Consider the following 14,711-nt stretch of genomic DNA (forward strand, 5'->3'; position numbering starts at 1 on the left):
TGCAGAAATTCGGTAGAATTTTTACTGTTGCTTGGTTTGGTTTTCTCTGACAGGGTTTCTCTGTGTATCCCTGGTTCTCCTCAAACTCCATAGACTGGGCTGGCTTTGAACTCAAGAAATCCACCTGCCTCTGCCACTCGAAGGCTGGAATTAAAGGTGTGCACCACCACCACTAAACTTAGAACTTTCCTAATTTTCCTCTCCCTACTTACTGTCTGTTGTCCTCTCCCACTCTTATTATATGAATCACTGTTCCCTCCCTCCTCCTCAGTCCTCTTTAGCCTTTGGACAAACGGCACAGACTCACGAGTTTTCTTCCAAGTTCAATCTTTTCTATTTATGTTTACTCTTTTTTTCTAAGTATGATCTTGCTACTATAATTTTTGAAATTTTAGTTCTAAGTACTTTTGAATTTTCCATTTCCTTCCTTGGCCTAAGAGCCTTTTAATAGTGAGTTTCTCGTATCTATCAATAATCAGGGATTTGAGAGGTGGGGCTATTCTGTGTCTCAGTAACCTTATTATGATCAACTGTGATCTTTATTTTTTTTTCTTTTTGGTTTTTCAAGACAGGGTTTTTTTGTAGCTTTGGGGCCTGTCCTGGAACTAGCTCTGGGATTGTGGTTTGTAGGCTGGCTTTCTTTGCTTTGTGTTTAAAAACCATGAAAAAAACCTATGAGTAGTACATATGATAATTGTCTTTCTGTGTCTGGATTACCTCACTCAAAGTAATGTTTTCTAGTTCCATCCATTTTCCTGTAAAATTCAAGCTGTCGTTCTTTTTTTCTGCTGTGTAGTACTCCATTGTGTAAATGCACCACAATTTTCTTATCCATTCTTTGATTGAGGGGCATTTAAGTTGTTTCCAGGTTCTGGCTATATCACCACATCTTAATACAATGTTCCTCTTACCAAAATATGCTAATATCCCACCTGTCCATTTTGATGTTTTAAAACTCTTTTACTCAGTACTAAACATACCCCTAACCTTCTAAGTCACCTGTGGACAACATACTGATGGATACTTTTTAAAAAATATCATCCAAGGCTCTGAGCTAGTGAACTCCATCAGCTTACATTTATTTTACTCTCTGGTCAGCCTTCATCCCACTATCTCCACGTCTTGTTTTTTCCATTCTTAAATTCTCCGGGATCACGACTATCAGGCTAGCCATGTGGTCTGGTGGTAAAGAGTTGCATCCCTCGGGGGTGAAAGAGGGCGGGGGACCCATCAGAGATTCACCAACATTGCATACAGACGCAGCCAGCCTTCCCTTGCCATACCTCACGCTGGGACCCGCTGCTGACCTGTAGGGCCCATCTCCATAGACTCTCATCAGCTTGCCCTTTTAAAGCTTTCGAAGAGGAATTCCTCATGGCTCACCCATGTGCCTGCACACACTGTATGCATCTACCCAGAAAGCAGGCACTGCAGCCCAGCCTTCCCTAACTGGCCCAGCTGCTACACATCAGTGTTTGGAATGTTAAGTCCTTAACATTCTGGGCAGCGTCCACTGGCTCCCCAGTTTTTGGGCATGATTCTATTCAGTACAAAGGGTAATTAAATGTACTTGGTAGGACAGCCCAACAGTGTGTCTTCCAATACAAAAATGACTCAGCTCAAGGAAGGAGGCAGCTGTGGCCATCCCAGCTGTGCCCCCTACCACGTAGTCACTCTGACAGGATTCAGTGGCTGCTGCTGTTAGGAAGGAGGCAGCTGTGACTACCATGTAGTCGCGCTGATGGAATTCAGCGGCTGCTGCTGTTAGGATTGGTTATGTGCAGCGATTTTCAGCTCCTAATTGGAGGTGTCTGTGAGGGTGAGCCTGCAGGAAGCCCAAGTTGCCAGTGCCACCAAGGCAGGGCTTGGTTGCAATATTTTTACAATGTAACTTTCCCCCCCTACCCTTTAAAATGGGAGGCGCAGACAAGCTTCGTGGCATTTTGCAATTAACTTCGCTAATATACGAAATGTCACCAGACTTTCTCCATCACCGACTTTCCTTCTCCCTGGCCCTGCCTAGCAACTGCAAGGCTCACCAGGGATGCTTCCAGCTCAGCTCTTGAGGAAGCTGGGTGGCCCAGCCTGGGTGACAGGATACCAGGAGGTTAGGCACGCTGTTCATTCAGGGCCTCACAGCAGCTGGAGGCCCGGACAGCCCAGACAGCCCTGGTCAGACAGAGATGGGGAGTCCATGGAACGCAGCGTGAGGCTAAGTCATCCAGTACATCTGTGTGAGGGTCTTAACGATAAAACTAGCTGTCAGAGTTCTCTGCTGCCTAAGGTCCACAAAGACAGCAACATTTTGGGACCCGCAGCACAATCCCCTTGGCCACTCTGTGGTACTCAAGAGGGGGAGGGGCTCTCAGGCATGTGTGAGGTTTTAAGGCATACACGGTGGGGAAGGGCTCTGGGGCAATTGGCAGCCTCCGCGGGGAACAGGTTCAAAGCTCTGGTTTACAGAGGCACTGTGTACATTAAAGCAAAATCTGGTGTCGGTCAACCTAGCAGTCACTCATTGCCGAGATGCATGGATGCCGAGATGCAGGGAAGAGGCCTGAGTTTGCTTCCAAGCATGTTTATTTATTTATTTATTATTTATTTATTTGATCGTGAGCAGAAGACCAACAGGCCTCAGAGCATCTGGCTAAAGATAAAAAATCAAACCTGTGCCTTCTTCAAATTAGAGGGCACTGCTGGACGGGGCAGCGAAGGGGAGCATTCCTTCCTCGCCAGAAATAGAAGATGCAAGGCACCAGAAACCCCGGCACTACCTTCACTGGCAGCCGGCACTGCCTTCACTGGCAGCTGGCACTGGCACATGCCGGCAGGGGTTGGGATGGTGGGCTGAGACTACACAGAGAGAAATCCCCTCCTTCAGCACGCTCTCAATGCTGAGTGTGGCAGTGTGGAGGCAGGGGAGGGTGGGGACTGTGCTCAATTCTGTCCCCAGTTGTGGATCATCCACCTCACCTGTCCGGCAGCAGAGGGGACACGGTGAACAGTGTACTCTGGGACCCATCCCAGTGTGGGCAACTGGACACTGCAGGGACCTCTACCACACAAATGAAGACGAGAAAACTTTGTCAACGAGAGCCCAGAGTGGTCCAAGTGAACAGATCCTGTGAAGCCGGGCATGGTGGCACGTGCCTTTAATCTGAGCACTCAGTAGGCAGAGGCTGGCGATCTATGCTTGTAGAATGCGATGAGGAGTTTGAGGCCAGCCTGGCCTACAAATTTAGTTCCAGGACAGCCAGGGCTATGTAGAGAGAGTCACTGTCTCAAAAACAAAACAAAAATATCAGAGAGCAAAACTCAGGGAAACTAAGGTTCCTCTGACTGGGAATATAACTCAGCCACATGCGTATGTAGGCATAGTCTCTCTCGTATGTATACATGTCCTCACGCACGGATGTGTGCACAAGTACAAGCAGAAAACCTGTGAAGATACAGAACAATGGAAGAATTCCAGGACAGCCAGTCTCAAAGGGAACCCCTGTAAAGCCCCCTTATTCCCTCTGCCATTCCCTCTCTCCCAAAGACTGCCCCATTGGGCCACATGAGCACATTAGCCAGGAAAAATGGACAAAGAGCAGGTCGCCCAGCAGGAAGTCAGAGATGAAGTAGCCCAAGCCCACCTCACCGACAGGGACGATCCCCCGCTGTGATGAAAGGCAGCGAGCAGGCAGCACCTGCCTTGTCCCCTGCCTGTCCCTGTCCCATCTTGTCTCCTAACAGCAATCTCCTGCAAGGCACAGCTTGGCTTCCCTCCTTTCTCGGGCAGCCCTGGCATTCAGTTGTTCCCATTATCACCGTCCCATCCCTCAGCCAAGCCGGCCCTTCCTAGAGTCTGTGGGAAAACACACGGGAAAACAAGCTGTGGAAGAGCCGGAGGCCGGTGGTAAGGGGTTCAGAGGTGGGCGGGTCCCATTCCTCTATTTTGTGAACTGGTGCCAAGGATGACAAAAGCCTCCCCTTCCTTTATTTCATAATGCAGCGTTTCCCAACCTCCCAACACTACTTTTCTTTTTTAAACAGCTGCCAAAGATACCTTGTCACTTCTCAGCAGCCAGCGGAGTGGAGCTGAGCCGAGCCATCCACGGGGCAGCTGCGGCTCCAACATGCCTGAGGCTGTCTGTTGGCACATCAATCCTCTGTCCCAGCTAAAGGCTTCCAGTATTTGTTTAAACGACAGTCCGACATAAAACTACGGCTTTCATCAAGGACGGGACCGCTGCCGTCATCTCCCGTCTGTGAATCAAGCGGAGCGGTACCCAGCTTTGGTCAGGGTGGAAGCGCGAGTGGCCAGCGAGGAAAACGGCTCCGGCAACAGTGCGCAGGCGCACGCCCTCCTGAACCACCCAGAGGTTGGCCATCTATCTCTCTGGCGGGAACCAAAAGACCCTTAGTGCTTAGTGTCTCAGTGAGAAATTCAGCAATGATGGCCAAACGTGTATGGTGTGTTCTAGAAGTCTCCATTTTCTGCTCGAGGCTTGGGCACGGGGTACTTCCAGGGTCACCATCATCTTCAGTTTTTCACAAAAATGGCAAGGGTACCAATGTGAACAGCCTGTCACAGAGGCTGGAGTGTTCATAAACGCATCCTTCCTGCGGGAAAAGCAGAGGATCCAGCAGGGCCACTGAAGCGCCACTGTGCAGATAGAAACACGGAAGTGTTCTTCAGCATGTCCCTGAAGGGGACAATCACTGACTCTCCTGAGGGAGGACAGCTACCACTTGGCTGTTGCTGGAGTGGATTCCCACCCGGGTGCTGGTGCAGAGCGCGCTCATCAGGGTCTCTTTGAGGGCAATGCACAAATGCCAACCTCGGGCAGCTTCATGTCCTCAGACTCCAGGCTACCCAGCAACTCCACAGCCAGCCCAGATGTCATCTGCTGAGAGGACAGAGTCACACCCGAGAGTCCTTCTGCCCATACCAGGCTGGAACCTCCTCTGTGGGTTCCACTTCCAAGAAGGAGGCTCTGTAGTCTGACCTTGACCCTAGACGAGTCAGTCGTTCCCAACCTTCCTAACACTGCGACCCTTTAATACAGCTCCTCATGTCGTAGAGACCCCCAACCATAAAATTATTTTGTTGTTACTTCATAACTGTGATTTAGCTACTGTTATGAATCGTAACACAAATATCTATGTTTTCAGATAGTCTTAGGTGATTCCTCTGGAAGGGCTGCTCTGGGGATTGGGACCCACAATTTGAGACCCAGTTACTTGTGTATTTCACCCCTAGGGACCACCTGCGGAGTTCAGAGAAACAGACGAGGGGCTGGGCTGTGCAGCCATGATAGTCCTAACCTCAGAGTCAAAAATTGTCCTTTCGAAACCAGCTTCCTACTAGACAAATCCCTCCTGGAGGCTGTGTGCTGTGAGACCGGCCCGCCCGCAGCACGGGTGGCAGCTCCCACTCAACCCAGGAGTTGGGGTTTTCACACATGACACTATCAGGGTCTCAGCTGCGCAGGGCGGTTAATAAATGACTGACAAGCCCTGCTGAATTACTCACTCAAATGAACTTCCGGTGCTCTCAGTGGCTTTCCGTGCTGAGCCACTGACAAACTCAAGGGGAAATGTTGACTCTGACCAACACTGTGCATTTAAAACCCGCAGGAACCCCACCATCCATCCCATCCCAAGTCTCCTTACCCTCACCCCGATTCTCTTGGTCAAATCACCTTCAGCTCAGTTTCGAATTCCTATGCACCTACGACCACGACCTTTCGCACGACCTAACTGAATTCTCCAATCAATGCTGGATTGGGCTTTTAAACTCACACCTAACAACATGGAGGTATAAGAATGTTCGGTTTTCCAGGGCCATGCCCTGCCACTAACAGCACTGGTGTCATTAACTGCTACTCTTATAAGGGGCTTTCCATTCAGAGAACTAGGTTAAAGGTCATCAATGTTATTCCGTTGAAACCCTGTCAATGGAGGCCTGTCTGGGAAAGTACAAATTTGGAACATAGCCATAACTACACTTGGCATATCCTAAACATGGTCAATGTTACTTCCATTCTAACCACAGCTGAATCACCAGTTCCCATAATCCCTATCACAGCCGCCCCCACCCCACAAGGAGAAGACAAGGGAGGTACTGACCCCCGTGCTGGGTCACTCAATAATTCACAAACACTGCCAACACATTGCTTCACTCGGGACAGTTACTTCCGACTGCTTTCTTGTGCTTCCACAGCCTCCGGGTGGCTTATGAACAGCGACACCCCCCCCACCAGGAGACTTCGGCACAACATTTGATTTCCTCACCGAGCAACGACTCTGTCCTGAAACCGCCAGTGAGCAGTGAGCTAACTGTAACTGGGTGAACTGCCCGCTGCCCACTGCCTAGGATGGCAGGAGGTAGGGCTGTCAAAGATGGATCTGGCCAGTCAGAAGGAAATGGCTCTCCCTCTGGTAGTCCTGACACACGACACCTTCTGGGCCCATTCAGTATCCTATCTGCAAAGCGAGAATCCCACCAGCTAACAAGGTGTGAGGAAGGTAGTATTGGGACAATGGCTATTAATATTCAATGAATGTGGCCCTCCCTCCCCACTCTTGGGTGGCTTTTCTGTCCCCGACCCCATGTGAAGCCCATGTATTAGGAGTCTGTGCTCCAACGGTCCGTCCCCTCCGCTGTGAGGCACAAACCCAAGGGCGCCAGTTCGGACTTCTCTCAAGATTCTGGGATAAGGTCACCCTTGTACGTGCCTCAGCCTTTCTCCACAGAAAAACCCCTTCCAGGACTGGCACTTCTGTCGACTGCAGGGCGGCTTCTGGGGTGCAGCCCAGACCACTGTTTCTTTTATAATGAAGAATGAGCATTCTGGACTGTCGGCCCCATGTCTGTCCGTCATCCCACCCCACCCCACCCCCGAATCCAAATCTCTTAACAATTTTTCCCTAGGACAAATACTTAAGGGGAAACGCTCCGACTTCTCATCTGGGAAAACGGCTCACAGGAATTTTTTGGCCCCAGCTTCCAGAACAAGGGAATGGGAAACTGGCAGCCAAACGGGGAAAGGCAGGGTCATGGCCTCGGGCACTGGACCAGAACATATGAATGGCAGGGTTGGAGTCCAAAAAAACCTGGTGCTGTTACAGGCAGTGTAAGCCAGGAAGCTCCCTGGCTCAGGCGGAGGGAAAACCAGAGCTGGCAGTCCACTTGGGAACTGGGTAATGAACAGTAATGTGGAGATCACACTCGGTGACTAAGCCAGAAAGCCAACAGGAGCTAGCTGTCCCTCTGGTGTATACGGGGTGTACGGGATACTCCGTGGTTAACACCTGTGGCCTGACTCAGGTCCCAGAACCCCAAGAGGGTTGGCTGAATAAGCACGGATATTCCTCTGGCCACCCCAGACCAGCTAACCTGGGGGATGGAGTGCCTGGCGTAACCCCCACAGCCCAGGAAAGGGAGGCAGGAAAACGAGCCTGCAGCAGCCTGGGTTATAGAGTGAAACCTGGGCTCAAAACACAAAACCAACTCAAAAGACAACCGAGCAACCCAGACAATTTGAGAGTGTGAGTCACAAAACCGAGGGAAACACACCCCGGGCACAGGTACCTCTGCCCTGTCACACTGCGGGGCAGTCTGCTCAAAGGCAGACTCGTGGGGGATGGAGTGGGGGGAGGGGGCGGGAAGCTGAGCAAGTAGGCCATGACATGTAGGCGCAAAGTGCCGGCTTATCGTAGACATTTCTGTGTTTGTGCGCTCACGCACCACGGCAGGGGTGTGGTCACTGGACAGCTCTGGGGTGCCAGGTCTCCTTTCCACCCCAGGAAAACTCAGCCCGTCTTAGGCAGTCAGGCTCAGCTTAGGAAAGCACCTTTATCCACTGAGCCGTTGTCTCCTCAGGCCTGTAAGGGCTCCTTTAACTCAAAGAAACCAACACCAGTTTTGCTTCAAACAGCATAGAAACAAGGAGGCCCCTGAAGAGCCAGCCCCAAGCTCACGCGGCGGCCGGCAGAAGCAAAGTGGGCCTAACAGGCCAGGACCAGAAGAGGGTGGCTGCCAGGGAAACCGTGGAGAGAGGGACTTGCATATAAATCTGGGTGAATCTGTGCTTTATTGTTATTAAGTCATTAAGCTACCGGGCAGGCTGTCTCCTGAAATTGAGAGGTGCCCATTGTCTCTGGACAAAGTCAGCCAAGGACAGGATTTACTGATCTGTTCAAAGTGAAAGAGAAAGCAGTACTGTGGAAGTGGGCACGGGAGGTAGGAACTGGGCGATTTCACACCCTGGGCTGGTGCAGGCCTCCAGGGCAAACTGGCCTCTCTGTGTACAGTTCTCTGCCTGCACTGACTCCTCCAAACCAGCCCAGTCTAGCAGCATCCAGCCCAGAACAACCCGTGCATTAGATGGCCTTCCCACACTTAGTAAAGCGAGACGCCAATCCTCAGGCTATGTGAAATACGACTTCTCTCAATTTTGCTTCTATTTTACCTAAGAAGTTTCCTGTTCCCATCAATTTGGATGATTATCCCTTTTGAAAGGTGGCCAAACAGAAGAAATGGAATTCTAAGTCATACCCGCATTGGCACCATTGCTTCAGGACGCACAACAGCCCCAGGGTCAGAATTCTGGCTTTTGCCACACATAAAAATATCAAACCTTTGCTTCAGGGATTCCAACACTGGACCAGACTCTCCTCCACAATCTATGAGGTGAGAACTTTGTCATTTTCAAATGCATGTTGGCCAAGAAAAGGAATGTTCCAATATTCTTTAACATAATGATGGTGCATAAGTTGAGGATGAGGCGTAAGTCAATAGACACACAACTTGAGATAATCACACCTTAAAAATGCACACATATTATCTATACACGTATGTATGACAACAAACCAAAATGGCATGGGCAAGCGTTCACGCATCTATACACATATGTATACTAAGTATACATATACTATGTATATGTAAACTAAGTGGCACGGGGAAGCCCCACCCCCCACTCTAAGATTGGTAAAATAGAATCTATGTCTTCTTCAGTGGGATGGACAGGTCAGCAGTCAGCATCCCAGCACTCCTCACAAAACAGCCACTCTTGCTGAGGAGCGGCCACAATCCAAAAACCCCAGGAGACAAAGCATTTACTATTAGGAAGTCAACAAATGCACCTATGACAAAAACCATAAAAATAAGCAACCCTCAGAGCTCTGGGGCTTTCAGGCCTAAGAGAGATCCTATCTCAAAACAAGGCTGGCAGCTCCAGAGAAATGATGCCCAAGGATTACAAGCAACTCAATCTGCACCCCGCACCCCTGCCTTTCCTCTCTCTCTCCCCCCTTCCTCCCTTTAAAGAGAATCAAAGGCAACTTCAGAAAGTCAAAGAAATCAAAGCCCAATGCCTTGGATAAATGCCAAGGTAGACAGGGCTAAGAGCAGAATTAGCGAGACAAACACAGGACTTACTAGAACATGGCACCAAGAAATCTATAACTTAAGAAAGGAGAGGTTTGCGGGGTGGTGGTGGCGCACACCTTTAATCCCAGCACTCGGATCTCTTGTGAGTTCGAGGCCAGCCTGGTCTACAAGAGCTAGTTCCAGCACAGACTCCAAAGCTACAGAGAAACTCTGTCTCAAATAAACAAAACAAGGAGAGGTTCAGTATTCATCTTCAAATCCTAGACTGGTGTGAGGGGATGGGGGGGCAGACCAGAGAACATCAGCGACATGGTTTCTAGAACATGAGACCCAAGTCAGAGGAACAAAAACAAGCTCAACATGAAGGTCAAAATAGACAAACCAAGGGAGAAAATGAATTCCCACTTGTTATAAAAGAGTAATTTCAGGCAGGCAGTGATGACAGGCACCTTTAATCCCAGCACTCAGTAAGTAGAGACAGGTGGATCTGGCCAGCCTGGTCTACAAAAGCAAGTTCCAGGACAGCTAAGGCTGTTAGAGAAACCCAGTCTCCAAAACAAACAAACAAACAAACAAGGGTAATTTTAAAGCATGTTCCTGTGTCTGGCCTCCAAGGGAGATGCGAGTGCAGTATCCCCAGCACCCCAAAGTTCACGGGACAGACTCAGAGTAGCCAACCCCTAAAAACAGCCCGAAGCTCCAAACTACTTTGGTGAATCAAACCCTGGATCTTTACTATAAGCTTCACCAGATCAAATAACATTCCACTGTATTACAACAGCCACGTTTTCCCTTAATGTCTACGTAAAATGTTGGTTTTTATAGCATAATTAATCTGGCGGTAAAGAACCCAGAGTATACTTTGATGACAAGAACCCCATCTTGCAACAAAATATTTCACACCCATGTTCGCTGTCTTCCGTCTCGCCATTCAGAAGATAAATCTGTGTTGAGAAGTTCTCATTTTATCTGCTTTAGCAGACAGAATTTCTGACCCCCGCATTTATCTTGTGTGTGCGGCGGCAGCAGTGCACGCAGTAAATCTGTGGAGCACAGTAATTTGGGGCTTTCTGAGTCATTTCCAAGCGAAAGCTGGCAGTCTTTATACAGCTTTCTGCAGGGTATTTTCAGGAGAGCAAACACTGAAATACCCTCCATGGGAGGCTTCTGACATTCCGCTCCTACAAGATGAGCCAATCACAGGACAGAAGCTCCTCAACTCCACAAGCAGTGATGCCCAGCGAGGAGCCACAGCGAGGCCACCTGCCACAGCATTTGCTGCTACTCAGTTACTCTTCCAGAGGGGAGCCCTAAATCAGGTTCTTTCCCTTCCTATTTTATTCTCCTCCATCATGTACACCTACTCTGTGTCTTTATCCACTGTTTCTATGTTGTTAGACCTGGAAGCTACTGCTGAGAAGCTGAAGAGCAAGGGAAGCACTGAGCATCGTCATTACTGAAACAGCACCATGGAGTCTCTGACTCTGAATCTATTTCTCTTTCCTCAGCTTTGAATGCATCCCTGAGAAGTCCAGTTGGAAGTGGAGGGGAGGGGCCTGGGAGGAGAGGAGGGAGGGGAAACTGAGGTCGTATATAAGATGAAAAAATATTACTTAAATAACGTGAAAGTCCAATCCACACAAGCCAATCGAAACTAATACATGTCTACCCTGTCAAGATCTGTCTAAAGCAGTGGTTCTCAGCCATCCTAGTCCTACGGTGACCCTTTAACGTAGTTCTTCATATTGTGGTGACCCCAACCATAACATGTTCGTCGCCACTTTATGGTAACTATAATTTTGCTGTTATAATGAATCATAATGTAAATATCTGATTTGCAGGATATCTGATATATAACCCCCGTAAAATGGTTGTTCAAACTCCCTCCAAAGGGGTTGGGATCCACAGATTGAGAACCTCTGATCGACAGTTAAAAGGACAATAGAGTAATAGTAAAACAGCTTTTTATTTGTTAATGTCGCATAAGAAATTTAAGCATGTTACACTACCTTAAAAAACACAGCTAGCGCATCGAGGAGAGCCCTCCCCCACCCCAGCCCACCTGCCCACCCTCAGGAATCAGGGATTTAAGAGAAGTGGCTGAACAGACAACAGCTCCGTGGAACACCTCCGTCCAGAGCGCTCACATGATGACTAGGTTAATATTGCCTTCTTACAAAACGTCTCTTCTCTTTCCTATTTAAAAAAATTTGTAACCTTGATCACTTATTACAAAAAAAAATCCATACAAAAGTTCAATATATTGAAAAAATTGCTTTCCCCCCATCCCGAACAGCACCGTTTTATATATAGCAGAGATTGATCAAGAGCAGACCGCCCAACAAGACGGAGCAGTCTTCAAATTATGCCCGGACACACAGTGGTATACTTACTTACCCTCCCCTCCCCTTCTTAAAAGAACTTAAAAAAAAATACATACACACATACAAAAAATGCCAAAAACTTGAGGGCCCCTTTCCAAACAGTACAGTTAGTTCAGTGTCGATAATTCACATCTTGCATCAACGTGTATGGATAGGATTTCTTTTACAAAACTTTCAGTGTCAAAAAGGAAATTAAGGCCATCAGATTCGCAGCTTAAAAATTCACATAAAGGAAATACAAAAATATGTGTGCTTCTGAGGAGGCTGCACTGTATACAGGGTCCCCGCGCTCCTGTCTGGATGAGGACAGGCGGGGACAGTTCACATAATGGCACAGCTTCTGTTGGACGCTCTGGGGGATCCCTGAGAGGAAAACAGAAGCAACAATCAGAATTAACAATATCACGATGTTCTAAAAATAAAATAAGGACTAAAAACCTGCATACCTACTTAAAACAGGCCTGGTCGTGGCTCACTCTTTTTAGAATCATCGTAATGACTCACGTCAACAAATCCCAGGTGAGCCTCTACACTAGCTGCACCAGGGTTTAAAACAAAGCAAACAAACCAACAGTGATCGAAGCCTGTAAACAAGAGTTTCTCACTTCACTTCATGATTTTTAAGTAATTCTCATACGTAGCTGAGCTGAAAACACCATGGTAAAATAGAAACTCAGGTTACAGTCATAGCAAGATCTGGTCTTAAATAAATAAGAAAAAAATTTAAAAAGTGTTTTTTAAAGAGACGCTACAAGGGCTGTAGAGATGGACGGCTCATTAAGAGCACTGGTTGCTCTCCCAGGAGGACCTGGGTCTGATGCCTTCACTTCAGTTCTGGGGACCCTATGCCCTCTTCTGGCCTCCCCAGGTACTGCATGGTGAGGTGCAGCGATGTGCAGGTAAAACACTCATACACATAAGATAGAAAGGTTTTAAACCTTTATAGTGCTGGGGCATTGTTCACGGTCACTTGCAAAACTCACTTACTATGTGACTTGTGACTCACTCCTAATTCAACTAAAAACTAAACTGAACTAAAACGGAAGGTTATCAGTTCCAGGGTACCAGATCACCGCCACTGTGCTTGGTTTCCCTCTTTTGGCTGTTTTGAACTCTGAGGTTACTATCACCTATGATGATCACAAGCGCAAAACTTAAAACACCTCGGACTTTTTCTTTTTCTCTCTCTTCTCGGAGTCTGCATGAGTCTTAACGAGTCTGCATTTAGCTACCTCCTCAGTTGCTGCAGATTCAACTCCTAACTTAATCTGCCTAGTGATATTCTGGTATTTCATTTCTCTTTGCTGCAGCCTATGTGGAAACTACAGGCCTGGGCAATGTGAACCAACAGCTCAACAGTAGGCTTTGAACCTTATCCTTCCCACAAACCCAACAACACAACTGACAAGCTGATGACTTCGCATCATTGTGATAAGTAACATGGTGGACAGCTCAATGGGGGAGTGCTTCCCTAGCATGCAGGAGCATCCTGGGTCTGACCCACAGAACCACAAGACATTTACAACTCTTAGTTCCTCCTTCCACCAAGAAAAAGACCATTCCCTTCCCCCGAGTGCTGGCTGGTCTTGGCTTACTTCTAGAAAATGAAGTAGAAGGGGTTCTGGGCCCAGCTTTTGGGAGACCTAGCACTTGCTGCTTTTACCATCTTTGCCAGCTGCTATTTTGTGGGAAGCTTGGGCTGAACTAGTGAATCATGAGAATCATACTGGAAGAGTCCTTGCAGACACGCCCAGTCAAACCACAGACTCATGGGACTAAGAAACAGTCTGGGGTATCCTAAGACAGTCCAAACAGTATTGTTTGTCCTTTCATTCCACCCAAACAAGGTCCTATCCTTCAAAACGCTGTCCTCGTGGTATTTTCCACAAGTGTTTACAGTGACACCGAGGCCTAGAATGCCCTCTCCAGTGTGACCTGGCAGGACCCATACAGATCACTGTCCTCAAATGTTATCCTCCTTCTACTCTGTGAGGTTTCCACTGATAGTAGAAAATGGATCCTGGTGCTTGTTTTCCATTAAAGTCAAGTATAACATATTTTCCTTAACTATGCCAGCAAAATGACAAGGCATCCAGATTGAATACAATCCCACAAGAGGTCACACACGTGGGGTTACACATGTGAGGTCTGCTGAGGGCAATGTAGTCTGAATAAGAACACTCCCCATGGGCTCAGTCATGGGGAGAGACTATTTGAAAGGATTAAGAGGATTAGGGGTGTGTGTAGTTGGAGGAAGTGTTTCAAGAGTCCACGCCAGATCGACTCCCCCCTTACAGGTCAGGATGTTTGCTCCAGTTACTACCCCAGCACTGTGCATGCTGCCACGCTCCCCACCATAACGATGAACTTAAACTCTGAAACTCTTTCTTAAGAGTTGCCTTGGTCATGGTGTCTCTTCACGGCAGAACACCGATAAGAAACAAGGCCAACTTAGATTACAATTATGGAGACAAGCAGACAAGAGGCCAATTAATGACCATGCTCAACAGCTTGAGAATATAAGTTGAAGGCTTAGTTATATTAATATATATTTTTTTCAAAATTTAATGAGTTAGAACTGAATTTGAGGTTTATTTGAAGATTTATACAAAGCCCAAGCATTAGCTAAACTCTTACAATTACTTAACGAAGGGCAACTTAATATAGCAGCAATGAATCTGGCTCCGCTCTGAAGTTCGGTGTGACTCTAGGTTTTGTTTTCTGTTGAGTTTATATGGGAATGCTGCTCTCATTTAGTAGCACAAACTTTTCAGAATCCAATAAATAAACTTCAAGGCATACGAACTAATCTATGCATCTGCAAGTAACACACATGTCCAGCACAACACCAGAAAACAAATGACAAAAGTAAAAGCTAACAGAGAAAGCAAAACTGAAAGGGACTACCTACCATTTCCCAGGGCACCCAACTTGGCTGCTCTGAG

General features: G+C 47.7%; 1 protein-coding gene across 1 annotated transcript in view; it reads right to left on the reverse strand.

Moving 5' to 3' along the window:
- Nucleotides 1-11,329: 11,329 nt before the first annotated feature.
- Nucleotides 11,330-14,711, reverse strand: part of Lmnb1 (lamin B1) — a 45,870-nt gene continuing 42,488 nt past the window's right edge. Inside the window, exon 11 of the mRNA XM_048419186.3 lies at nt 11,330-12,129. Within this exon, the coding sequence (XP_048275143.2) occupies nt 12,088-12,129 (42 nt within the window). The 3' untranslated portion in view covers nt 11,330-12,087. The remainder of the gene's footprint in view (nt 12,130-14,711) is intronic.

Source organism: Myodes glareolus, chromosome 13, assembly GCF_982192425.1.
Source record: "Myodes glareolus chromosome 13, mMyoGla1.1, whole genome shotgun sequence".
NCBI classification, from domain to species: Eukaryota; Metazoa; Chordata; class Mammalia; order Rodentia; family Cricetidae; genus Myodes; species Myodes glareolus.